The sequence below is a fragment of the Dipodomys spectabilis genome, unplaced genomic scaffold (genome assembly GCF_019054845.1).
Source record: "Dipodomys spectabilis isolate Male_0828 unplaced genomic scaffold, ASM1905484v1 ptg000096l, whole genome shotgun sequence".
Classification (NCBI taxonomy): Eukaryota; Metazoa; Chordata; class Mammalia; order Rodentia; family Heteromyidae; genus Dipodomys; species Dipodomys spectabilis.
In genome coordinates, this window is record NW_024870773.1 from 16,968,000 (window position 1) to 16,995,175 (window position 27,176).

At 41.7% G+C, this 27,176-nt stretch overlaps 1 protein-coding gene across 5 annotated transcripts in view; it reads left to right on the plus strand.

Moving 5' to 3' along the window:
* The first annotated feature begins 22,825 nt into the window (after positions 1–22,825).
* Positions 22,826–27,176, plus strand: part of Bend7 (BEN domain containing 7) — a 78,835-nt gene continuing 74,484 nt past the window's right edge. For 4 of the 5 annotated variants that reach the window (XM_042686280.1, XM_042686281.1, XM_042686282.1 and 1 more), the window contains exons 1-2: positions 22,826–22,964; positions 25,397–25,480. In XM_042686280.1, coding sequence (XP_042542214.1) covers positions 22,904–22,964; positions 25,397–25,480 — 145 coding nt within the window. In that variant the 5' untranslated portion in view covers positions 22,826–22,903. The remainder of the gene's footprint in view (positions 22,965–25,396; positions 25,481–27,176) is intronic. The other variant, XM_042686284.1, reaches the window with a different exon arrangement.

A 27,176-nucleotide genomic window follows, 5' to 3' on the forward strand; every position in this document is an offset into this window, starting at 1 on the left:
TTTACTCAAGTGTCAGGAGTTAGTAAAAAATCAATTCATTTGACTATTCTATTAGGCATGATTTTAAGTGAAGCTGGATTTATTTTCCTGTGAGTGCATGCAGTGGAGAGAGTGACCCTTGGTAGAGTTGGGTGCCATAGTTTGGTTCATGTTAATGCCAGCACTGAACTTGATGTTTCTGTGCTACCTTCTGTGCTAATGTCAGCAGAGTGAAAAGGGCAAAGAATGTCCAAGTGTTATTGTTAAAACAGCTTCGACTTTACCAATCCCCTATGTGGACCATACTGAGAACTGCTAGTCTGACTACAATTGCTGATCCAGACTACAAAAATATAATAATAAATTGGAAAGCTCTCCAATGCATTTTCTGAAATTATTGTAAACACTGAAACCTGATATAGGACTAAGAAAACAATATATATTCTGATTGCACTTATGGGTATGGATTAAAAGTTGTACCTAAAATGTTAGCAAAAAATACCTAACAGTGTATCAAACAATATACTAAGACTACGTAGGGTTTATTCCTATGAAATCTATCTAAGTAATTAAATTTAATTAAAGAAACAACAAATGATTACATATATTTTTAAACACTGTGACAGAATTTAATATATTAAATGGCCATTTCTAATAAAAATGAATAAAACAAATAAAAGGGCAATTATTACATATCATAGAATGTTTAACAATATGTTATCCATTTTCAACAGACCCATTGTAAAAGGTGAAATATTTAAATGATAAGGTGTGGAACATCATTATCACCATAGTAACTCAACCTTGTTGAAGGTGTATGAAAGAAATAAGAAAAAATAAAGGCCAAGCACTAGTGGCTCATGCTTGTAATCCTAGCAACTCAATAGACTAAGATCTAAAGATAGCAGTTCAAAGCCAGCCTGGGAAGAAAAGTCTATGAGGCTGTGTCTCCAATTAATGAGCAAAAAAAAATACTGGACTGGAGGTATAGCTCAAGTGATAATGCACCAGATATGTGCAGAAAAAGCTGAGCAAGCGCAAAGTCTTGAGTTCAGGGAGAAAGAAAAAAAAAAAAAAACGGGCTCCAGTGGCTCACACTTGTAATCCTAACTACTCAAGAGGCTTAGATCTGAGGATCGTGATTAGAAGCCCGCAGGGGCAGAAAAGTCCCCATGAGACTCTTATCTCCAATTAACCACAGAAACTAAAAATCAGAAGTGGAACAGTGGCTCAAGGTGTAAAACACTAGTCGTGAGCACAAGGAGTTTCAGGGACAGGCCCAGCCCTGAGTTCAAGCCCCATAACCAACAAAAAAAAAAATGGAAAGAGGGAAGACAGACAGACAGACAGGAAGAGAGAGAGAGAGAGAGAGAGAGAGAGAGAGAGAGAGAGAGAGAAGAAAGAAAGAAAGAAAGAAAGAAAGAAAGAAAGAAAGAAAGAAAGAGAAAGAGAGAGAGAGAAGAAAGAAAGAAAGAAAGAAAGAAAGAAAGAAAGAAAGAAAGAAAGAAAGAAAGAAAGAAAGAAAAAGAAAGAAAGAAAGAAAGAAAGGAGAAAGCAAACATTGGAAATGGGAAGTAAAATTATTGCACTCTGTTGATAATATAATTTACACAAAAAATCCTATACCACTGAATTTCTAAATATCCAGAATTAACAAATAACTGTGGTAATATAGCTATTTCAAGATAAGCTTAAAATTAATGTTTTCTATATGTGCAATGATGAGATTGATATAGAAATAGGAAAAAGTTTCATTTATTTCATCTTAGAAATAAATTGAGCAAAAAAAACATTTAGCTTATACAGTGAAAGATTTATAAGAAGCCATTGAAGGATATAAAGCAAGACCCAGAAAGAGAGATAGTAAAATATGTTTTTGGTATGGAAGCAAAAATCATATAAAATCAATTTTCCCCAAAGTAATAAATAAGGAACATGTTTCACTTTGAATTTTATAGAACAAGATTTTTAATAGAAGATAATCTTTAAAATCCTACAGAAGTACAAATTTTCAAAAAAGAGTCCTAGAAATTATGAAAAAAACACAGTGAATGTGAAGTAGCCTAGGATTACTTACTGTTCAAACTGCAATCCTTCCATAATCAAGCAAAAAAGAAAAAAGGAGATGAAGGATATCAGACAGAAGACGTGAGATGAATATTTTTCAGACATTATGTAACAATCACCAAAATCCAGAAATCCCTGAGAGAGGAGAAATGAATGGAAGGAGCCCTTGTCCTGGATTACTACCTAGAGACAATTCCCAGGACACAGTACAAGTAGAAAAAACCCAAATGCAGACCAGTTGTCTCCATGAGCTGAGAAAAATAGAGATTGTAGTTTGAGTAGTTTTCAGAAGCAACGTTTGTGGGACAGAGTGCTAGAAAGACAGTGTTGTGCAGGTGAAATCTCCAACAACAACAAATGGGTTCTCTTTAAATCACTGGCTGAGAGTCCTGATCTGCATGTGTGTGTGAAACTCCCAGGAGTGGGTAAATAGCTTCCATACAATCACAACAAACCAAACAGCTCACTCAATGATGAATGGACACTAGATACAGGATAGAGTCCTCAGAAGGAAATTGCTACATTTCCCTTAAAAGAAAGGCTCAGTCATTCACCCTAGCAAAGCTTCAAGAAAAAAAAAAGCTTCAAAAGGATCAAACATTACAAGTGACTTAACTTCATGGTAGACCAAAAGCCAATAATTCCATAGCAATACAATAGTACCCAGCACTCAACACTATAAAAATTTACTACGTTCCTGAGATCCAAACACTATTAGATACACAAGAAAATAATTATGGGGAGAAAAATTGATGAATAGGAATAAACTTTAAGATGGAAGAGATGAGGAAATAGGAAAGGCTCTGAAACAGCTGTTATAACTGTGTTGCAGATGCTTAAGAATATAGAGGGTGCATAATATTAAAGATATATGCTTAATTATGAATAAAATGGACATAATGAAGAAACGCCCAGAAATACTTACATACTTCTTATGTCAGCTAAATTCTTATGCTCAGTCCCAGGAAGTCAGAGGTCAAGATTTCTTTCAGGAAGAAAAGGACATGGTCTCTGAAGAGAAAGATTCTGTCCAGCCTAGCAATTTTTCTGCCTATTGACTAATAACCCCATGAGTTCTATAAAAGCCCTTGAAGATGGAGACTTGAGACAGAGGGCCTTGAACAAACCTGTTTCCCTCCTCCAAAACCAAAACAAAAAGCTGCCTCAAAGTCATTGTTTAAATAAGAGCAAAGAATGACTACAAACTTCCTATCAGAAACTATGCAAGCCAACAGATGAAAGAGAAACATTATTAAAGTACTGAAGAAAAAAGTAATCATAGAATTGTATTCTCTACACAATATCAAAACAAAGATTAACCAACCGTTTTTCCTCATACAAAGATTAGGAGAATTCATCACCACTAAACCTGCCCTACAAAAGTTTTAAGAAATTTCTCTGAACAGAAGAGAAATTATGAAAATGCTAAAAATGCATAGAAATGCTAAACATGCAGGTAAAAGAAAAGTGGTTTGTACTTTTAATTGTTTTAAAGGAAAGAGATTAAATCCACAACTATACTAAATGTAAACTGATAGCCAGGCCTCATTGCACACCCTGTAATCCCAACACTCGGAAAAGTGAGACAGGAAAACTTGAAGCCTCAGGTTTGAGGCCAGCTGGAGTACGTAGGGAAACTGTGCCTCAAAAATAAATAGGCAGGTGCCGATGGCTCATGCCTGTAATCCTAGCTACTTAGGAGGCTGAGATCTGAGGATCAAGGCTCAAAGGTAGCCCGGGCAGGAAAGTCCACGAGACTCTTATCTTCAATTAACCACCAGATAACCAGAAGTGGTGCTGTGACTCAAGTGGTAGAGTGCTTGCCTTGAGCTGAAGAGCTCAGGGACAGCGCCCAAGCCCAGAGTTCAAGCCCCATGACCAACCAAAAAAATTAAATTAAAATTAAAATAAATAAAATTGCCTAATTATTGCAATTGAATGTCCCTTTAGTATGTTCTGAGTGTTTTCCCAATGCCTTTGATTTTTTGTTCTAATTCCTCTGTTTTATCCTGAACTCCTGATACGCTGTTTTCTACTTATTCTATTGCTTATGCTTCCAACTGTGCTTTGCAATAGGGAGATAGAGCCTTTCGTGTTTCTTTGTTGATATCAATTCTCAGGGTCTTTCAATGAGGTGTGTAGTATTTCTATCTTCTCCATGCCTTCTTGGTCATTTCCTCCTTGTATTCTTCTATTTGTTTTTTGATCTGGCCTTTTAATCATCAGCCAGTTCTCTCATCATTATTTTAATGGCTCTTTTTTTTCTCCATCTCTTCTTCACTCTCACTAGAATCCTTCCCTGGATTGTTGTTAGCTTTTGAGAATTATTACAGGTGGAAGGCACAGTTTACTAGATGACATTTATAAAAGAAAAGCCAACTATTTGAAGTATACAAGAAATTTTACTGAAAGTATAAAGAAACCAATGAGTTTCAACATATGAGGATTGACATGGGCTGGGAAGGTGGCTCAGTGGTAGAGCGCTTGCCTTGCATGCCTGAGGCCCTGGGTTCGATTCCTCAGCACCACATGAGCAAAAAGAAAAAAGCCGGAAGTGGCGCTGTGGCTCAAGTGGTAGAGCGCTAGCCTTGAGCTGAAGAGCTGAGGGACAGTGCCCAGGCCCAGAGCTCAGGACCCACGACCGGACCCAAAAAAAAAAGGATTGACAGGAATACATTTACCCAGTCATTGACAGAATTGGAGAATGACTGTATTAATACCAAAGTAAACATCTGAGTAAGGAATGTTAATTAGGAAGAAAGATGTTACAATGATAAAAGATGGCAGTATATTAAGAGGATATATTAACCATAATGTCTAATGTGTACATTCCTGAACTCATTCTAATTGGAAGGAGAAGTAAACCATTGCAGTTATGGGTGGAGATTTCTTCGGCAACTGACAGAAAATCAGTTAGATTATAGGAGTTTTAACATTGTCAATTGACATGACTGTGGGCTGGGAAGGTGGCTCAGTGGTAGAGTGCTTGCCTTGCATGCCTGAGGCCCTGGGTTCAATTCCTCAGCACCACAAGCAAAAAGAAAAAAAAAAGCCGGAAGTGGCGCTGTGGCTCAGGTGGTAGAGTGCTAGCCTTGAGCTGAAGAGGTGAGGGACAGCGCCCAGGCCCAGAGCTCAGGCCCCACGACCGGACCAAAAAAAAAAAAAAAATTAACATGACTGTGACTGATTTTTATAAAACGTATCTTTGTCATTTTCCTGATTTTAGTGGGAAAGCATCTAGTTCCTCCCCAGTATGATATTAGATGTAGGGCTTATTTTTTAGATATTCTCTGTCAAGTTGGGAAAGTTAGCCTCTATTCCCAATCTGTTAAGAGATTGTGTTTTTGAGACAGTCACACTAGTCTGCTAGGTTTGTGATTTTCCTACCTCAGACTCCTGAGGGCTGGAATTGCAGGCGTATGCCACCATGCCTGACCAGAGGATTATGTATTTTTTTTCATTTGTTTGCTTTAAATCAAATGGCTGTTGGATTTTGTCAAAGTAGTTCTCATTTATTGATATGATTATATAACATTTTTTCCTTTAATCTGTTGATAAGATGAATTAAATTAATTGATTTTTCAAATGTTGAATCAGCCTTGCTTACCTGAAATAATTTTCTCATGGTGATAGTCTCAGGGGAAATATATGACAAATTCTTATTGCAATTATAAAACAATCTGAAATAACTTTGGCACAAGTTGATACTTTTAATCAACTCAGTCCACAGCCCAAAGTAATCAGATATCTTTTTCTCATCTGTAAACATTCATTAGTTGTTCTAATCCAAAAATATCACTTATGATTGTTTTATCTACCAAACTATGCTCCAAATTATGCTGGCTTATTCCAAAAGTCATATGCATCCTTAAGGATGAAGATTTTCCAATAGTGAATATAACCCCACTAGCTGGATACATTTTTTTTTTAACGTAATTCAAAAGTAGACAATGCCAGTGGTTTTGAACGATACAACATTCAAAAGCAATACAATGGTGTGTACATACAAAGATGTTAGCATCTGCAGCAACATCTGTGGGTGAAAAAAAAGAAAACCTCATTAACTGGGGGGTCTAACTTCCCCTTTGCATGACAAAAAATATGTTTACCTCAGAGTCACACATCATGTAACACATATAGTTAACGGTGTGAAAGGAAAGGGAGGAGAGGAGGTAAAGAAGAATCTAAAATGTCATAAATGCAGGAATAGACAATGTCAATTGATGTTTTAATGTTCCTGTTGGAAATAACTATTTTAGTTCTTCCCGGGGAATGTTATAACGATGGAATAAATGAGGCGCTAGTTTTATAGCTTCACTGCCCAGCAGTTGTGTTTTGTTTTTATTATATCAGAGTTGAATGGGTCTTTACAGCTTTGCTTTCCCTCCTGCCACACTTCATGTCAACAGATGAAGGTGGGCTGTATTTAGGAGAATCTCAGCATAATTCACATCCCAAGGAAACTTCAGTGTGACAGAAAAAGTCATGACAATAAATATAATGTTAACCATGGTTTGTTTGCAAATGCCAAAAGAGTGGATGAATTTTACAACTCACAACAAAATCCTTGAAAAATCTTTGTTTCTTCTTACAGGTATCAGTGAACCCAGAGGAAACATCTACTCTTTTCCTCTTCTTCTTCCTCTACCATCTTGCTCTCTAATCCTCTCTCCCATAGACCTCCTTACACACACACACACACACACACACACACACACACACACACACACACACATACACACACACACACACACCATTGTGTTCCACTTTCCACCCTGTTTCTCTCATCTTCTGAATCCAGCCTTTTCTCTTGAGAGTTTATTTTGCTGTCTTCTCTTGATCAAGCAGACTGGCCTGGGCTTTGTTAATTACTATCCTCCTTCATTAACCTGGTCCTATAAAGTACACAGCACAAATGACAACAGGATGCTCTTTGTTTTTTTTTTTTCTTTTTTTTTTTAAGGCAACAAGAAGCTATGAACCTATACATATTGTCATACCAACATCTTGCACATAGAATTACATTTTGCTCGATGATAATAGACAGATAGATAACTTCATTTATTTATACAGACGGAGTATCAAAACACACCATAGCTGGCTATAGGCTGCAGAGGGACAGATTGGGAACCACATAGGCTCTGAAGATAGGGCCGCAGCCCCACAGGAGTCTGGGTAAATTAGTATTGACTGGATTGCCTTGGTAACTAGTTCACCCTCTCATCTCTGAAGCCAACTCACTCCTGGCATCCCTCTTACTTTACCTGATATCTCAGCACGATTCTTTCAGGCCTAGAAGAGCATTTACAACCTTGGAAATTGCCAAGGGCCTGGCAGTGAGAACCAACTATGTTTTCGTATTCTTCACTGCCTTTCCCCCCCCCCCCCCCCCCCCCCCCCCCCCCCCGCAACCTCCACATTTCTAGGTTTCCCAGTCCCAGGTGAAGTTCTGGGAATTGAAGAAAGGGAACTGCAGAGGCAGACGTTCCTGTTAGGATAAAGTTACCAAATACAGTTAAATTTAAGTGACATATTTTAAAAATCCTAAATAAGTTCTTGTTGTATGTGTATCTTAAATATTGTATGAGGCATATTTACACAAAAAATTAAACATTCATTCAGTTTGTGAAATCCAAATTTAATTCATTTTTATGATTGTTGTTTTGTTATTATTATTATCTTTAAGTAGTTTACAAATGGTGTTTCTTTTTTTTTTTTTGGCAAGTCTTGGGGCTTGAACTCAGGGCCTGGACATTGTCCTTGAGCTGTTTTTTTTTCCCTCTACCTCTTGAGCCACAGCACCACTTCTGGCTTATTCTGTTTATGTGGTACTGAGGAATGGAACCCAGGGTTTCATGCATGCTAGGTGAACACTCTACCACTGAGCCACCTTCCCAGCCCTACAAATGGTGTTTCAGTTTAACACATTACTTAGTGAGTACAATGCATCTTGATCAATGTCACTCTTTTCTTCATTTTCCTTTCTCTCTCTCAACCCCACCCATTCCTACTTTGTTTTTAATTATTCTACTTTGTAAATATTATCATTAAGCATTTTACTAATGGGGTTTTAATTCAACATGTCAGTTTGTGAGTACTATGCATTTTGATCAATGCCACTCTTTCCATCATTTTCTTCCATCTCTCCCAACCCCACCCCATTCACTCCATTGACCTGGCTCCACTGTAAAATTCAAACTTTAACTGGATGTTCCTGTTTGAATCCCTACCACCACCACCACCGTCACCACTACTACCAGACCTGATCTAATAGCCCTAGTGGGAGGAATACCAATCATGAATGAATACCTTTATCTTTCAAATGGCTATTTTAGCTGGATTCTAGTACCTCATGCCTAGCTACTAATGCTAGCTACTCAGATCTGAGGATCACAGTTCGAAGCTACCCTGGGCAAGAAAGTCTGTGCAGCTCTCATCTCCACTCAAGTACCAAAAAGGAAAAAGGAATAAAAAAAAAGGCCATGTAGAGCTGTGGCTCAAGTGGTAGAATGCTAGCTAGCCTTGAGCCAAAAAGAGCTCAGAGACAGTGCCCAGGCCTCCAGTTCAAGCCCTAGGAATGGTACAAAATAAACAAATTTTTTTAGGTATATGGTGACAGAGTTGTCTACCACCCCACCCCTCAAAATACTTAAAACACCAGGATGTCAACAAATAACAACAAAGCCTCAGTGAATGAGAGCATCAGGCAGAGGTAATCTGGAGCACTGAGATACCTAAGGAACTAAAAATGTTTTATTGATGTAGTATAAACAGGCCAAGTCCGCTTCTTCATAAAGGGTAAAATTATATCTAAGTGAATACTTAGATAAGTGAATACTTATATCTGAGTATATGCAGTAGAAATCAAACCGGTAAAAATTCTAGGAGTGTGTAAATGTATCCATCTAGGTAATTAATGACCAATCATGAAAATAGAAAGGTTTCATACATACATCCAATTCGTTAACTTTCCTGATTTTGCCAACTAAATTACTCTATCGGACATAGATCTTACCGGCCTTGAGTGAAAAAGCTCAAGGACAGTGCCCAGGCCGTGAATTTAAGCCCCAGAAACAGCACACACACACACACACACACACAATTCTAGACCTCTCTCTAGTCTATCTCCAGTATATTGACTCTAAATGTTCTAAAGTCTTTTCTGAGGAGCCTGTTCCAGTTAGACACATCTTAATACCTGACCTTTTTTATTTTTAGTTTAATTTTATTGTCAAGGTGTTGTACAGAGGGGTTACAGTACATAAGTAAGGTAGTGAGTACATTTCTTGTCGACCTTGTTACCCCCTTCCTTGCTTTTCTCCCACTTGCCCTCCTCCCTACCCCCCCCCACCAAGTTGTACAGCTCATTTCCAACATATTATCTTGTGAGTATTGCTGTTGCATTGGTTCCCACTTTATCCTTTGTCTGTTTTGTTCCCTTTCCCCTGACCTTTTTTTTCCTTAAAAAAAAAAAACACACAACTGATGCCAATTTAAATCAAATCTTGCTCCATTTCTCCTATAATCATTCCCTGTTACTAGAATAGTATGGGGATATTTGGGGGAGTACGAGTCAGGTTCCCTAGGTTCTCCGAGTGCAAGGGGAGGCGCTCAGAGGGGAGAGGCCGATGGAGCAGGCCACTCCCATAGATTCTGAGGAAAGGCTCAGGCAGGAACAAGTAAAATATTGTCCTGCTTATTTCTCCTTTGAAGAACTCCCAAAATGATCTCATATCTACAATTCTTTCTTTTTCTTTTTCTTTTTTTTTTTTTTGGCTTTCTTGCTCAAGGCTGGTGCTTCTCCACTCGAGCCACAGTTCCATTTCCAGCTTTTTGTGGTTAATTGGAGATTAGAGTATCATGGACTTACCTGCCTGGGCTGGCTTCAAAATACTGATCCTCAGATCTCAGCCTCCTGAGTAGCTAGGATTTTTAAGGGTCTGGGAGGAGCTAGGAAAATTCTTCTCTTTTCAAAGGCATGTAGTTCTCCTGAAATATCACTTCAGAGTGAAAAACAAGTTCATTTATCATGAGGGGAAATAAACTATACTTACCTGAGAGATCTCACAGACAGCTTCCCCTAGACTGCATTCTATTGGCTTCTAGGGTTCCAGAAATGATAGAAATGTCAAAGACAGTAGCCCTCTCCCATCCCATCTTTTTCTTCTTTTAGTGGTGCGGGGGTTCAAATCAAGGACCTTGTACATGCCAGGCAAGGGCTACACCACTGAACCAAACCCTCTCCTCATTTTGCTGGCTTGCTAAGCTCTGTAGACCCATTGAAGAGAAGGGCTATCTTTCAGCTATCTGTATTTTCTATGAGGCCCATATTAAGAACAAACATAGCAAAAGGGTAAAGTGAATTCATGAGTTAAAAAAAGCTCCAAATTGTTTACATTGAAATTATAGCAGAGTCCTAATCTCAAAAATAAACCAAAAGCGGACCACATAGAGATCAGCTTGCCTTGCTGTACAAAGTCAGTGAAGAGTATAAAAGACCTCTGCTTTCGCCAGCATTAAATTAGCCATAAGGAAATGAGAGTCTTGTCAGCACATTACACACATGGGAGAAAGAACAAAATGAAATCATATTGACACAATTCATAGGCTTCACTTTTCTGTAGAATTGTTCCTTTCCTTTATCCCAAACTCTCTTTGACACATTAACCAAAGATTGGAAACTGAAAATATGAGACACATGAAAGCTTATTTGATTATCTTGTCCCAATTTTAGGCCAGGTATACAATTATGCATTCCCTGTAGAAATATTTTCTGGAACTTTGTCTAATCTATTTCCAGTAGACTGACACTAGATGTTGACATTAAAACATGTTGTTGTTTTTTTCCTGAAAAGCTTATTCTGGTTAGGCAAAACTTAAATACCTGACAATTTTTCTGAAATTTGTATAAATTTTGCCCCATTTTTCTTAGTTAGATACTCTTCCCATCAGTATCTTATAGATGGGTTTTCATATTCCTTTTTAGGTGTAATTTAACCAAGCTTCACACATTAACTGGAGTAGACAGTATATGGTATAAATTACAGGAAACAGCGATGTGTGAAGACATCCCATGGTGAATAAATTAAAGCATTAATTTCAGACATATCAAACTAACACTTCTTAAATTTGTGGCTCCTGTAATTTTCAGACTTGTTTTTGAAGACTGGGATGAGGGAATTAAATGGAAGAGATGAGTTTCAAACTTCTACCTTTATTCCATAAGTTGGAGATCATCTATTTGCATATTTAAAAAGATAATTGTGTGTGTGTGTGTGTGTGTGTGTGTGTGTGTGGTTACTAGGGCTTGAATTCAGGGCCTGGACACTATCCCTGAGCTTTTTTTTTTGTCAGTCCTGGGGCCTGGGCGCTGTCCCTCAGCTCTTCAGCTCAAGGCTAGCACTCTACCACTTGAGCCATAGTACCACTTCCAGTGTTTTGAGTGGTTTATTAGAGATAAGAGTCTCACAGTCTTTCCTGCCTGGGCTGGCTTTGAACCTCGATCCTCAGATCTCAGCCTCCTGAGTAGCTAGGATTATAAGCATGAGCCCCGGGTGCCCAGCCTATCCCTCAGCTTTTTACTCAAGGCTAGCACTCTATCACTTGAACCCACAACTCCACTTCTGGATTTTTTGGTGGTTAATCAGAGATAAGTCTCATGGATTTTAGTTCCCAGGTTGGCTTTGAACAAAAATCCTCAGATCTCAGCTTCCTGAGTAGTTAGGATTACAGGCCTGAGCCAGGTCCAGTTTAAAAGGATATGTTTCTTTAGATAATTTAATTATAGAGGCCCTGCACAGATGTAGGATGTTAGTACTCAGATGAAAAAGAATGAATTTAGTAATGCCTCAGATAGAATTGCCTAGCAGTTACTAGAGAATAAAGATGCCAACTGAGAATGGGTTTATGTGCAAACAGATACGCATTTACACACTGAATTGACTGAAGAACCCAACACACTAGTTATAATATGGAGAACTTTTAGAGGGAGAAATTCACTCATATTTAACCAAAATCTTTGTATGCAAAGGCTCTCCCAGCATCCTGGGATTTCTGACTTTCATAGTCAGCACTGAAGAATAAACATGGAATTGGCCCTGGGAAACCTACATCTTACGCGTACACCTGGAAAATACACACACACACACACACACACACACACACACACACACACACACGTACACACAAGCACACACAAAGCACATACACTTTTAAGAAATAAAACCCAAGTCTCTCTGTTTCCAACATCGTTTTTCTCCATAGTATTTATCACTGATCCTACACTTTTACTTATTTATTCTCTCTCTTCCAGCTCACCTACCTACAATGTAAGATTCAAAAGAACAAAAATGTAGTCTTACATACTTTTGTGTCCCCAAGGCCTATATCCTTCCATGGACCATGGTAGCTAGTCAGTAGCTATTAAAGGAGTTCATTGATTCATTTGGCATGTATTTATAGAATCAAACATAGTCTTTGCAACCAGGTGCTTGGACTTGCGCTGTTCTGAGTAAAGCAGGAACAGAGTTCAAACAGGACCTGCTCTCTTGGCATAGAAATGTGGCAGACCTGGCCTGAAAACTTTGATGCTCTTTTGGCTGAAGAGCAGGTGGAGCACATACTTGACCATATTTGCTGCATTGAGGAGCACAGCCACACCCTCATTCAGCTGGAGCACTAGTTTTCAAGTCACCGCAGTAGTTCTAGCCAGGGCCAGGAGGTGGCCGATAGACCTGATGTGGCATCTGGCCTCACTATCAAGCCCCGAGGCCTGGAGATGTTGCACTATGTTCAGATCTGTCTTCAACCAGATGAGGAGGAGGACCTGGCCTCACGTCCCAGTGTGTAGTTTGACACCTGCACCTGTGTTTGGCTGCCAGGATGAGGGATCCCAACTCTGGTGACATTTTCTTGAGATTCATTTTGTCATCAAACCTGACCTTGCCTGGGAAGTTGGGAAAGACAGGAAAGATACCATTGCAGATTGAGATTTGCGGCCATGTTGTTGCCCTCTGGCCTTCTAGGTATATATCTGAGGGAAGTCTTCTAAATGAAAGTGTTCTACCGGCAAACCATTAAATCCATAAAACAAGCTCTGTAATCTGAATAAAAAAGAATCAAACAAATATGTTGCATATGTTCTCTGCTAAAAAAACAAAAAACAAAAAAAAAAGACCAAAAAATTGTAGTATTTCTCCACAGGAAGTTCTTTTAAACTCAAAAAGGTAAACTTGGAGATACCATCAATCCCATATATACAATCTAGAAAGCATTCCAAATTTAACAATCTCACGATTAAAGATCTATGTGTGCTAATGCAGTGTGTCCCATGTGTTTATATCTTATAGTACAAGCCTAGATAAAGTCATAATCAAGAGCCAATTGGAAAAGCTGACACAGATAAGCTAGCCACTATGCTAAGCAGTTACATGCGTTACTCTTCACGATAATTCTATATGGAAGATACAGTTGCTGCTTACAGCTTCAGATGATATAAAGAAAACATAAGAAAATGTTTAACTGCTCATCATCAATATGTGGTTGGTTTCAGGGCTCCAATTCACCCTTCTTTGTCCCTTGGTTATGGTCCTGCAACCACAATATGAATGTTTGGTTCTGCCAACAGAGGTCGCTACAGAGATGTTGCAGGGCCATCACCTCTGGAAGCCCCCTCCTGGACAGGTACAGGACCTGCATTGTTACCCCCAGTATAACTTGGATGCAGGCTCAGGCCACCTGTGTTTATAGGTAGCTGCTTCTGCAGACCAGCTCAGTCCTTCACCTTCTAGACAGTCTTTTGCCACCCGCAGGTTGAGTGTTCCTGTGGTTCCCACAAGTTCTGCAAAAGCGGTTGAATCTCAAGCTTGGGAGAGAGCTAGGCTCTACTCCTTGGTTCCTTTATTGTTTACTTTCTTATTGCCAAGAAGTTGTGTCTGCTTTTTTGACCTGCTACTTGTGTCTTTTAGGTATTCCTCCCTAGCTCTTTTTTTTCTTTTGTTTTGAGACAGGATCTCACTCTGTAATTGACCAGCCCTGAACTCATGATCGTCCTGCCTCTGCATCCTGAGTGCTGAGATTACAGGTGTGTGTCACCATACCTAGCTTTCTCTTACCCATTTTAGTAGTTGCATCCATCTGTGAGTTAGCTGTTCTTTGCATTAAATTTTCCTTGACTACAGTACTGGTAGAACATTGTGTCACATCAGACCCTGAATACTCTGAAATTGTGCCCGTTGGGAGCTATAAAGCTGGGTTCCAACTCTGAAAAAAAAAAACCATACCCTCCGAACTACTATGCTATGCTGCCTCTGAGGTTTAAGTTCTCATTCAACAGGAAAAGATGAGAATTACTACTCAAATTGAACTGCTTGGCTTAATCTTTCAAGTATAGTCTAAGCTTAAGTCAACAACCTTACATTTTTACTTTTCAATTGCTGTCACATGCAAGATTTCATCCCCAACAACTTGGTACAGAGTTGATAGTTTCAATAAAGAAACTGAGACTCACCTAAATTAAAATCTCATATAAGTAGTTGCATAAAAAGCCCCCTGGATCCTACTAAGGACTTGTCTATAATACCATTGTCTTGGTTCTAAGGTTCAGTTGCTCTAGAGTCTGTGTGATTGGATGGAAAGTGGATGCCCACAAATTCTTCACATCATAATCCCTGGGACCAGTGAGCATTGTCTGATGTGGTGGGGGGAGGGGAACAGGCATGATTCCATTAAGGTTCTTGTGGACCCTAAATGCCATCATGAGACGTGTTACAAGAGATGGGAGAGGAAAGCTCATAGGAGGTGGTGTGAGGGACACAGGCAGAGATTAGAGTGATGGAGGCACAACCAAGGAAAGCCAGTGGCTTTCTGGAAGCCTCTAGATAGAGTTCAGCCTTATAGAAACCCTGATTTCAGCCTTGTTGTGTTGGTATTACACTCGTAGAGCTATCAAACAACATATTCTTACTCTTTTTTTTTTTTTTGTCGGTGTGGGACTTGAACTCTGGGCCTGGGCGCTTGTCCCTCAGCTCTTCAGCTCAAGGCTAGCACTTTACCACTTGAGCCACAGCACCACTTTCGGTTTTCTGAGTGGTTTATTGGAGATAAGAGTCTCAGGGTCTTTCTTGCCGGGGCTGGCTTTGAACCTCAATCCTCAGATCTCAGCCTCCTGAGGAGCCAGGATTACAGGCGTGAGCCACTGGTGCCCGGCCGTCTTACTCTTTTAAAATACCATGTTTGTGGTAAGTTGTTACAGCAGCCTCAGGAAACCAATACACGGGCAAATGCAAGTTAAAAAAAAAACAACTTCATGACAATTTGCCTTCTGAAGGTTAATATGTGTTTGTGACTTTAAGTATCACTATCCTACAATACTGTGAAATTTGTGCAATTTATGTAATCAAGCTCAATAAAAAAATTATAAAAGTAAACTTCATCGGATACATTGATATCTAAATTTGACAGATTTATAAACTCAGATTTAGTTACAATTAAAGCCATTAGGAATGAAACCACAAGCTACAGATTTGGAGACAAATATCTGCTGCACACATTTTCTACAAGAAGACAAATCTCCAGCATACCCAAAGAACTCCGCCAAACTAAGTTACTATTTTGCTGACCTTTTTCTTTTAAAAATAATCCTTTTTCCCTCATTTGAATAGCATCAATTAGTTGTACAAGGGAGTTTCAACATGTGTGGACACAGATGCATAAGGTGTATCTTGACTGCACTCACCTCTTTTATCACCCCCTTTAATCTACCCCTGAAACTAATCTCAACTGGGCTCAGTTCCACTTTCACACAGACATAAGGGTTTTTACCCTCTCATTGTTCCTACACACACACACACACACACACACACACACAGAGTCCAGATAGTACCTATTTTACATTCCTGATAATACTTAAGCCCAGTGTGTATATTGTGTGTGTGTGTGTGTTGTTGTTGTTTTGTGTGTGTGTGTGTGTGTGTGTGTGTGTTGGTACGGGCTTGAACCCAAGGTATTGTGCTCTGGCTCAGCTTTTTCACTCACAACTGATGCCCTATACTTCAGAAGCACTCTAGTCAAGCCTTTTTCTTTTTTGGGGGGGGGTCCGGTCGTGGGGCCTGAACTCTGGGCCTGGGAGCTGTCCCTCAGCTCTTCAGCTCAAGGCTAGCGCTCTACCACTTGAGCCACAGCGCCACTTCTGGCTTTTTTTTTTCTTTTTGCTTATGTGGTGCTGAGGAATTGAACCCAGGGCCTCGAGCATGCAAGGCAAGCGCTCTACCACTGAGCCACCTTCCCAGCCCAAGCCTTTTTCTTTTTGTTTTTTGCATACTGGGATTTGAACTCAGGATCTCAGGCTTGCAAGGGTGGCACTCTGCCACAGAGATATGCCCCAGCTGAAACTAATTTTTTAAAACAAAGATAAATTAAAAAAAATTAAAAACAGTCCCATTATGGACAAGGATGCCCAAACGATTAACAAACATATGAAAGTGAGCAGAATGTCATAGAGCTATTAGAAAATGTATATTAAATTCCAAGCTGGGTGCTGGTGGCTCATGCCTGTAATCCTAGTTACTCAGGAGGATTTCTGAGAGATCTCCCCTGAGAGATCTGAGGATCGTGGTTCAAAGCCAGCTGGGGCAGGAAAGTTGGTGAGAATCTTATCTCTAATTAACCATCAGAAAAACTGGAAGTGGCACTGTGACCCACTGGTAGAACTCTTGCCTTGAGCTGAAGAGCTCAGGGACAGTGCCCAGGCCCAAAGTTTAAGCCCCACAATGGAAAAAAAAATTCCAGAAACAATGAGATAACACAACTCCCACACATACAGCTAAAAATGAAAAGATTTGATGGGCTGGGAGGTTGGCTCAGTGATAGAGTGCTTGCCTTGCATGCATGAGGCCCTGGGTTCGATTCCTCAGCACCACATCAACAGAAAAAGCTGGAAGTGGCACTGTGGCTCAAGAGGTAGAGCACTAGCCTTGAGCTGAAGAGCTGAGGGACAGTACCCAGGCCCAGAGTTCAGGCCCCACAACCGACAAAAAAAAAAAAGATTTGATAATACCAAATGTTGGCAGACACATGGGATGCCTAGAACTCCAATACAAGGCTAATGGACATGTAAGTTGTAGAGCTATTTAGGAAAACTATTTTGACCATCATTTGCTAAACCTAGTCATATATAAATATATATATATATCTATGTATGCTCACACATACACACACACACACATATATATATACATATATACACAAGGATTCAGCAATTCCACTTATGTATATAAGATAGTGTACATGCACCAAAAGACATGAATAATACAAAAAGTCTATAAATAACAGAAGGGATTTTTAACAATGATATATTCATATAAAGAAATTATATGCACCAATGAAAAGGAATGAACTTGGACCACAGTCAAAATGAATAAAATGTTGTATACCTCTTAAGCAGAAGAAACAAGATACAAAAGAGTACACATTGTATGATTTATGCAAAGTTGAAAAGCAGTCAAACCTAAGCTATGGTGACAGATGTTAAAATTGTGATTTCTTGGGGTATGTAGGGGTGGAAGTGTCTTTTGGGAGAGGGTCTCTATTGAGAGGGGGTTTTATGGGGCCCTCTTGGTGTGCTTGGAGAAGTTCTGTATTTTCATTTGGTACATGGTACATTTATATTAGTAAAAGAAATGAATTGAGATCTCTAATTAAGATACGCACTCTTTATATAAGTTAGAGCTGAATAAAAAAAAAGAAAACAAAAACAGAAATGGGGGGACAGACAGGTCAATCCATCACTTATAACAAGAAATTAGCCTACCATTCTAGTTTCACCAAGAAGTGGTCTTATGAATACAGATTTTTCTCAGTGATAACCTGGAATAGATACCAATGTCATAAATGAGCAATTAAGAGAATTAGATCCTGTATATGTCACTTTGGATTCCTAAAAGAAAAGGCCCACATGGAACATTCTTATACTTTTTTTTTCTGCCAGTCGTAGAGCTTTGACCTCAAAAGTCTGATGCTGTCTCTGAGCTTTTTTGCTGGAGGCTAGCACTATTATCACTTGAGCCACAGTTCCACTTGGGGGGGGGTGTGTGCAGGGGTGGGGGGCAGGGGTTAGTTGCACAGACTTTCCTACACAGGCTGGCCTTGAACTGAAATCCTCAGATTTCAGCTTCCTGAGTAGCTAAGATTACAGGTGTGAGCCACCAGCACTTTCTCCTTTCTTTTAAATTAAAACCACCAAGGAAGTAAATGAGTGCATAAACTTGTATTAGCCGGAACAAATTGAGAAATGGGTGAAAGCTGGGTTATTTTTTTCTTTATGATATTTCATGGTTGAATGTCATAAAATTGAAACATTATTAGGAAGTATATTTATATTTTAATACATTTATATTTACTAAGTCTTCCTGAAATATTCCTAGTATACACTTAGTGGCTAGATTTTGAACTCCAGAGAATCTAGTGGCTGATACAAAGCTCAAGCTCAATAATTCTGCTCATTTCCTTTCTTTGAAGGTTATTAATAGAATGATTATGTGAAAATCAAGTTATGTAGTCATATCTATGTACACAGCACGGTTCTAATCAGGAGTTCCTTGAGATCTGAGCTGTCCAGTCTTGTAGTCATATGATTGAATACATGGAACTGCTGCCTTGATTTGTTCTCTAAGTGGGAAATATATTTTGCATACCACTTCCAGAACTTTGCACACAAGAACATAAAATATCTCTGTAACACTCTTCTATTGATTACATGTCAAAATGTCCACATTTTAACAGATTCAGCTAAATAAGATAGATTATTAAAGTAAGTTTAATCTGTCAGACATGTGTGATGAAAAGCTAAGGTAGAAAGATTGTGAGTTCAAGGCCAGACTTGGCTACATACATAGTAAGACCCTCAAACATACACACACACACACACACACACACACACACACACACAATGAACTTAATCTTTCACTTTTTAAATATGACAAATAACAAAATTTAATTACATATATGCTTGTATGTTATTTGGGGGACAGTAGGGCTCCAAATAAAGATAGACACTTTGATAATGCTATTTCTTTCTCTGAGGATAGAGTTTTCAGGAGAGTCTTAAGAATTAAAAAAAAAAGAATTAGTGTTATGGTTATTTAATGTCTTCTAGCCAAATTACCTGTCTTTGTCAAAGATTAATACTTATGTTTCATCTTTATAATCAGCTGGGTTCTTGAATGGTCATATAATAAGATGTTTGGCCTGCATGATCTCATGAAATATCTGACCATTGTTCCCTGAGCTCTGCTCACATGTAAACCTGTGGTTCAGAAGCTCCTGGGAACTCCTAAGTACCAAGGCAGAGAAATACCTTAGTGGATCTCCTCCAGGATTTACGAGCACCTCAACACAGACACTGTATTTAAACAAAACCAACAATGCTAGAGACTCAGTTGTGTCCTTGCAAAATTCCTATGCTAAAGCCCATATCCTGACATGACTGTACTTGGAGATGGAGCCTTTTATTGGAGATAATTTGGGTTAACTGAGGTCACAAGGGTGGCAGCCTCATGGGAAGAGGGAATGTGGCCTGTCCCAGACTGACTGCCACGTGAAAACACACAGCTTGAAGGTAGCAGGGAAGCAAAATCCCTCACAAGGACCGGACCCTGCTGGACCTTGATCTGGAACTTCAGGCTTTGATAAATGTAAGAACCTCAATGTCTATTGTCTAAGCCATCAGTGTATGGTGTTTTGCAAGTCAAGCACTCTCCCACTGAGCCACCTTCCCAGCCCTGTATGGTGTTTTGTAAAGGCACTCTAAGCAGACTAGTACAGACTACTTAATACATTACTTAATCTCATTACAAAATGATAATATTATTCAAATACTAACTATGGATATAGACATTTTGTTAGCTAAAGACAAGGTGATCTGGGCTGAGAAGGTGGCTCAGTGGTAGAGCGCTTGCCTCGCATGCATGAGGCCCTAGGTTTGATTCCTTAGTACCACATAAGCAGAAAAAGCCAGAAGTGGCGCTGTGGCCCAACTGGTAGAGTGCTAGCCTTGAGCTGAAGAGCTGAGGGACAGCGCCCAGGCCCAGAGTTCAAGCCCCATGACCGACAAAAAAAAAAAGACAAGGTGATCTGCATGAGGTGGAGAATAAAAACGTTTTGTAGGTGAGGCTGGAAGGGGAAAACTGGGAGACAGCGAGGGAAGGGATGACATTGTCCAAAAAGAAACGGACTCATTACCTGACTTTCATAACTGTAACCCCTCTGTACATCACCTTTATGATAAGGACACCAGAAAAAATTTTAAATGTGATTTTTTTTTTGGTTGTCATTAAAAGTTAGTAGGAGAGGCTGGCTTATGTCCTCTGTAAATCAGTTCACTCATAAAGCCAGATACAAAGGATCAAGGGAAAAGGACTCATGTTTAAATATTACTTTAAAATATTTCCTTAACAATATAAAAAAATATTCTCTTCAGAAATGGAATTTATGTTCAGGCTCCAATTGAAAAACCCCAAGTTACTAATGTTCTCCCTAGGGATTTGCTTCTTGAGAGGGTAACTTCAATGGTTTCATCAAAATTTAAGGATAATAAAATCTCATTTATACACCAAGGCATGAATAACCCTAAGTAGTCTTTAACTAGTATAGTGATCAGCTTCGTGGCCATTAGAGTAACATTTCACAGGGCATTGTAAAAAAGCTGGATTTCATCTAGGGGCACTAAATAGTATAGTTTCTCTAGAAACATCAGACAGACAGCTTTAGAGTTTTTAAATCTAGTTTTAAAGAAAGGGAGAAAACTAAATAATCACTTATCACCTCCAAGGAGTCTCAAAACTCCTATATATATGTATATATAATATTCTTCCAAGATATATGTGAACACACACACACACACACACACACACACACACACACACACACACACGGCTAGCACTCTACCACTTGAGCCACAGCACCACTTCCCACTTTTTCTTAGTAGTTTATTGGAAATAAGAATCTCACGGACTTTCCTGCCCATGCTGGCTTTGAACCTCGATCCTCAGAGATCTCAGCCTCCCGGGCCACTGGCACCCATATTTGTTTCCTGGGCAAAGAACTCTGAGCTTTCTAATATAATCTCAAAGGAGACAATGACCAAAAAAGATTTAGAACTTCTTGCTTAACGACTTGCTTCATTGAATGGAACTTTCCCTCTGCTCTTACCCTAGGCCAGGGACCACCAGCTCCCTCTCTGTCATACCCAGGACTTCAGGAAGAGTACCCATCCCACCTGCACTTGGTCTGTTACTTCTGCCCTTCTTTGGTGGTGTTTCCCAGCATGCCAGTGCGAGTTGCTTCCAGCTCCCCTTTCTTTGGCAGCCTTCTCTTCTTTTGAGTGGGACCCACAGGCACACCCATCACACGAATCCACAGACTTTCCTCATTTTTTTCTTCTTTTCTCCCCTTTGGGTGCTGGGAAGGGTGTCCCATCCCTTGATTCTCTTTGTATTTTGGTCTAGAAAGGCGGGAATTTTAAACATGTCAGATCACGCTTCTGTACTGACAATCCCAGATGGTGTGAAATTCTTTTCTATTCCCGCCTAAGAGCTTGTGGAAGAGTTAAGAACCAAAGCCTGCAGTGGGGCACTGAGCTCCCCAGAGCAGAATTACTGCACACAACGAACAACAGCTTCCTGGGCATGCCAATTCGGGTGTGTGTGTGGGCATTTCTATCAGGTGGTGGAGTCCCCTGCACCTGCCCCGACATTGCTTTCCCAGAGAACCCGCAAAGCCACCACCGCCCCCCCCCAGGCCCCTTCCATCCTCTCCATGACTCCCATTCCACACGCCCCCCCCCCACTACAACTGGGGGGGGGCAGACTTCCTAGAGTCCCCAGGATCTGGGTAAAGAACAGAAGTTCACTTTTTCTAGACTCTTCCCAGCAATAAATTCCGAAATCGCATTGGCACGGCATGGATGGCTAAGTTGTGTGTGTGTGTTTGCTTCAGGCACTTCACAACCCCCTGAAACTTGCCTTTAAAAGATCAGAAAAAGAGACGAGCGCCGGCCACCGCCGCCGCCGCAGGTCCACCCCCTTCAGGACTATTTATTTCTACAGCCCAGCCGGCCGGGCGGAGGGAGATCTCCCCGGCCCAAGGATTCCTCCTCCGAGGGCCCGGAGACCCCCCCCCCCCCCAGCGTTCCGCGGGCCGGGCCCGGGGCGCTGCGCCGCGGCCTCCCCGCCTCCTTGCGGCGCCGCGCGGCCAGGCCGGTGCGGCCGTCCCCATGGGGGGGGGGGGGGGGGGATGGCGGCGATCGGGCTCCGCCAGCAGGTGGCCCCGGGGTCCCCGCGGCCCCGCCCCCTCCCGGCGCCCCTCCTCCCGCGGGGGCGGTCAGCGCCCCGGCCGGCTCCGCGCCCGCCGCCGCCGCCGCCGCCGCCGCCCTCCCCGCCGCGCCCGCCCTCCCTTCGCCCGCGTCTCCCGGGCCGCCGCCGCCGCCACCACCATCACCACCGCGTCCGCAGCCCCGAGCCGCCGCCGCCGTTCCCGCCTCCGCCCGGCCCGTTGCCGGCGGAAAGTTGGGCTGCGGCGGGCGGCGTCTGGCCGCGGCCCGCCGGCATGCGAGGGGCTCCGGGGGGCGCCTAGGGCTCCGGGAGGCGGCGGCGCGCGGGGGCAACTTCGTCCGGGAGCCCGCGCCGCCCACCCCGCGCCGGCCGGTAGCCCCGGAGCGGGCTCGGCGGTGGCTCCTCCCGTCGCTCGGCCTCGCTCCGTTCCTCCCTGCCGCCGCTGCCCGCCCGCCGGCCGGAGACGCGGACCTCGGTCCCCGCGGCGGTGACACGACCCGCGCCGCCAGCGCCGCCGTCCTCCCCGCACCATGGAGTTCTCCGAGAGGAAAAGAAGCCGGAAATCCCAGAGCTTCAAACTGGTGAGCCGAGGTAAGCGGCCCGGGGACCGGGGGGCGGCGGGAGGAGGCGCCGCTGCCGCCGCCGCCGCGCCCTGCGCCCCCGGCCCCGCGCGCCCCGGCCGCCCGCCCGCCCGCCCGCGGAGTCAGCGCCGGGGACGCGCCCGCCCGACCCCTCGGCCCCGGCCCGCGCCCCCGGGGGCCCCGGCCGCGCACGCCCGCACGCCCGCGGCGGGGAAAGTTGTGCGGGGAGGAGGCCGGCGGTCGCCGCACGTAAACAAGTCGGAGGGCGCGTCTGGAAATTAGCAAACAATGACCTCGGCCCCCCCCCCTCCCGCCCCAGTCCTGCGGGGTGCTGCTCCCCGCCCGGGGGGCCCAGGGCTGTCCTGGCCGTCAGGCCGAGCGTGGAGGATCAGACCGCTGATTTGCTCGTTTCATCCCCCCAAAGAGAAAAAGATGCGGGGGGTGGGGGGTGGGATTGTTTTAGGTGTCTGAGCCCAAAGCAGAATTATTGCTATCCAGACACCTTTATTTTCTAGATGGATGATTTGGTTTGGAAAGGTGTTTTAGAACACACACTAGCCAGACAAGTAGCATTAGCAGAAAAGAAAGAGAAAGACAAAAGAAAAGAAGGAGGAGGAAAAAAGAAATCTAGGGTCTCAGGATTTAGCAGGTGTATTTGGTCCCGAGAGGAGAAAGTTTGAGTATAGTCCTGTCTGTGTTCAGTTTACTTGTTAAGAGTTGGTCTTCCTGATTTGACTCTTTTTAAAAAAGAAAATGACAGTTACAAAGAGTAGCCATGAAAATGCGTTTGTCAACATGCCTTGTGTCGCCTTAAGAGACATGATTTTCATTTTTCAATGGTCATGCCATGTGCTCTGACATTAAATTGAGATCCAGCCTGTTTAAATGTCTTTGAATCAACTTGAGTTGGAAGCCAAGCCAGGGAACCTGTCCACTTTTCCTGGGTGGATTTTACCCAGCATTTGGCATTCTGACTAAAGACACATGATTGCTTCAGCAACCTGCACACATCACGTGGAAACACGTGGAAATTGAAGGGCAACTGCAAATCCAGGTTTTCAAACTCAGCTGAGCTGTGAATTCAATAAAGCCCACTTTGGGTTAGTCTGAAATGGGGTTTAATTATAGACATTTGGAGGATCTCTACTCATCTCTGTTTCCCCCTAATTTAGGTACTGTTTAAATAAAAAGAAATCTGAAATAGTTTATGTATTCAAAAGATTTGGTTCGTCTCTCTTGGTACATTTTCTTCTGTTGGGGTGCTGATTACTTAAGTTATTTGTACTCCAGAAGTTGCTCCTAATGTGAGTGCCTTTGTGGTTTGTGATTCATTCAGGAATGTGGGCTCCTGTCTCTTGTTTATGACCTCAGGGAACTTACTACCTTATCTTAAAAGTGAGAGTAGTTTTTGCCCAGTGTCTGGTGACATCTGAGGCCAATAACAGACTAGCTGTTAAGAAGGGAGAAGAACTTCTATTTTCATAGCTAGGCAATCTTGTTCTCTTGCTTTTTGGGGGGCGGGGAGGGGTTACTGGTACTCTGGGCCTCACCACCTCAACTGGCTTTTTCCCCTCAAGGCTTTCACTCTACCGTTTGAGCCACACCATACACACACTTTTTACTGGTTAACTGGAGATAAGTGTCTCTCAGATTTTTCTGCCTAGGCTGCTTTTGAACTTAAATCCTGAGATCTCAGTCTTCTTAGTAGCTGGGTTTATAGAGTCTGAACCATCAGTCCTGGTGCACTTGTATATTTTAAAAAAACAGAAGACTGCCAAAGTGTAGCCTCCATAAAAAAGCTTGTCAGATATTGTATTTTAGACTGACACAGCAAATCCTCTCCACCCCCTTTTTTAAAGTTTCAAATTATAAATCGAAGTTTTGTCTCTGCTCTTCAGGTGTTTTGTGTGTGTGTGTGTGTGTGTGTGTGTGTGTGTGTGTGTGTGTGTGTGTGTGTATGTGTATTCAAAAGAAAAAACTTGCTTATAAACAATATGAAAGATATAAATCTTACTCCCTTTTAAATTATAGCTTATTTGCTTGATGACTTCAGCTTTCTGGGTTAACTGAGAAAACTGAATAACTCTCTAAAGCATACTATTGATATGCTTATAAAAATGGACCATAGAGATAAATTTAGGAACCTTCCCTGGCCTATGATTTGGCATGACTTTTCTATTTCTTACAAACATACTTGCTGTCTCAAAGAAGCTTAAGGGTTGGCAACCGTGGGCAGAATTTTCCCTGAAGACCAAGTAATATTTCAAGTTTACTTTGGAGTGAGTAACGTTTCAGGATTATTATTGCAAATACATTCTGTGATTTGACTTCACAAAACCTATAGATTATGGATGATCTATACCACAGAGGCTGTAATTTCTTGCTTATTCCTAGTTCTTCAGGTCATTAAGATTCTAATTTTTGGTTGTTTTCTCATGCCAGATTATCACCATGAGGTCTATAAGATCTCAGAATTCACCAACGATATTAATGGGGAAGCCAAAGAGACACAACCCATTTTTTTAGGTAGGTTCCTCTGTCAATTAATTTCTCAGCAAAACAGTGTGGCTGTTCGTAATTGGGGGGGGGGGATAAGAGTGTGCAAGATCGGGAAATGTCTGCCATTGCTTAATGTATGACAATCTTCTCAAGACCTTTTATTTTACAGATTGCCAATATATCCCTTATTAACATTGCTAAAAGTTGTAATTTCAGACATAAATGTTTATTAGTATCTACACACAGTGCTAATTATCACTCACTCACAGAACCAGATGCTGACTGTGCAATTTTGTCGCTCTGTGCTCACCCCATTTCCATTGCATATTTGCTGGCATGCTTCGCTGGCAATAGTTTGTGTAATTGGGGTATTACATCTTTGACATCTGGATAACAGAAATTCAATTTCCAGGAAGCTGCTATTTGTTTGGTTTTTGCTTCTGCCTTGGGTGGGATAGAGGATTAATGTGCTGTCTTATTATAATGTCCCTTCACCTCTGTGGCCTGGTTGCTAATCCTGCCATGACAAAATTAAATTAAATCGACAGTCAGAAAGCGTAAGGAGAATAAAAGTGTGATTGTCTGCCTAGCCACGTCTTGATAGTGGTAGTTATCAGTGAGCCGATCCTCCTTTCTTTAGCTCTCTGTTCCTCTCTCTCCATCATTTACAGCCAAGGTGCATAGCTCAGCTTTTGTCCTGTCATCCTGTTCTTACTTCACTTGAGGGACAGGCAGAGCCATGGAACCATCTTCTAAACTTTCAACAAGTGTTAGAGCTCCATGGGTAGGTGGGTAGCTGAAAGTATGGCTGTTCTGTTGCATATAGTTTTGATATACATCATGTACATGAGAAACTTTGGATGTGAAGTTAGTCATCTGCAAACCATAAGCCAAAAGTGATTTTGTCTCCAAGAACAAAGTGCCCATAAAGGCAGAGTAGAGAGGAAATGGTAGCATTTGACTTCATGTTTGCCTGTTTAGGGCACTCTATAACTCCACATTGTCGGGTGAAGGACAGGTGCTTCACAACCAGGAAGCAAAGTGTAAGATCAAGTTGGAGTAAGTGTGATTGAGATCAGAATTGCCCTGTGGCTGGTCTCAGAGGATCCCTGTTCAGATCCAGTTGGGTACTCCTTCAAATGAAAACATTGTGACAGCCCCGAGTGCCTACACTTTCACCAGGATCTCCCTGTTCTGCTTTGAGGGAGAGAAAGAGTGGGTTGCAAAGGTCTGAGAGGAAGTTAGACTTAAAGAGAATGATCTTTAGTCTCATGTGGATCTGTCCACCAAAGGAGAGAGTTTTCCTAGGGCCAGCCCTTCTCCAAGCCCCTGATAACTATTAAGAGTAATAAAAGCTGAAGGCTAATTAATTACCAAATGAAATGCCTAGCCCCAGAGAAAGTTTTGGATTGTACACCTTGGCCAGTTAATTCTGTATTTAAGTACCACTGGATGTAGCCATTGGAAATAAATTTGCCTTCTGTTCAAAAATTTGTATGTATCATACAAATGGAACATCATCTCCTTACTTTAGTTCTCTAGTGAAAAATTTCCTACAAGCCCCCTCCTGGTAGTAAGGACACTCTACAGTAAGAGGAGAGATAAAAAGAGGGTGCTAGTGCTCATGAGCCAATTAGATGTAAACTTCAAAGCAGCTGCCATTGTTGCTTTCAGTCATTCGTTCATTCATTTTTTTTTATTGTGAAAATACTGTACAGAGGGG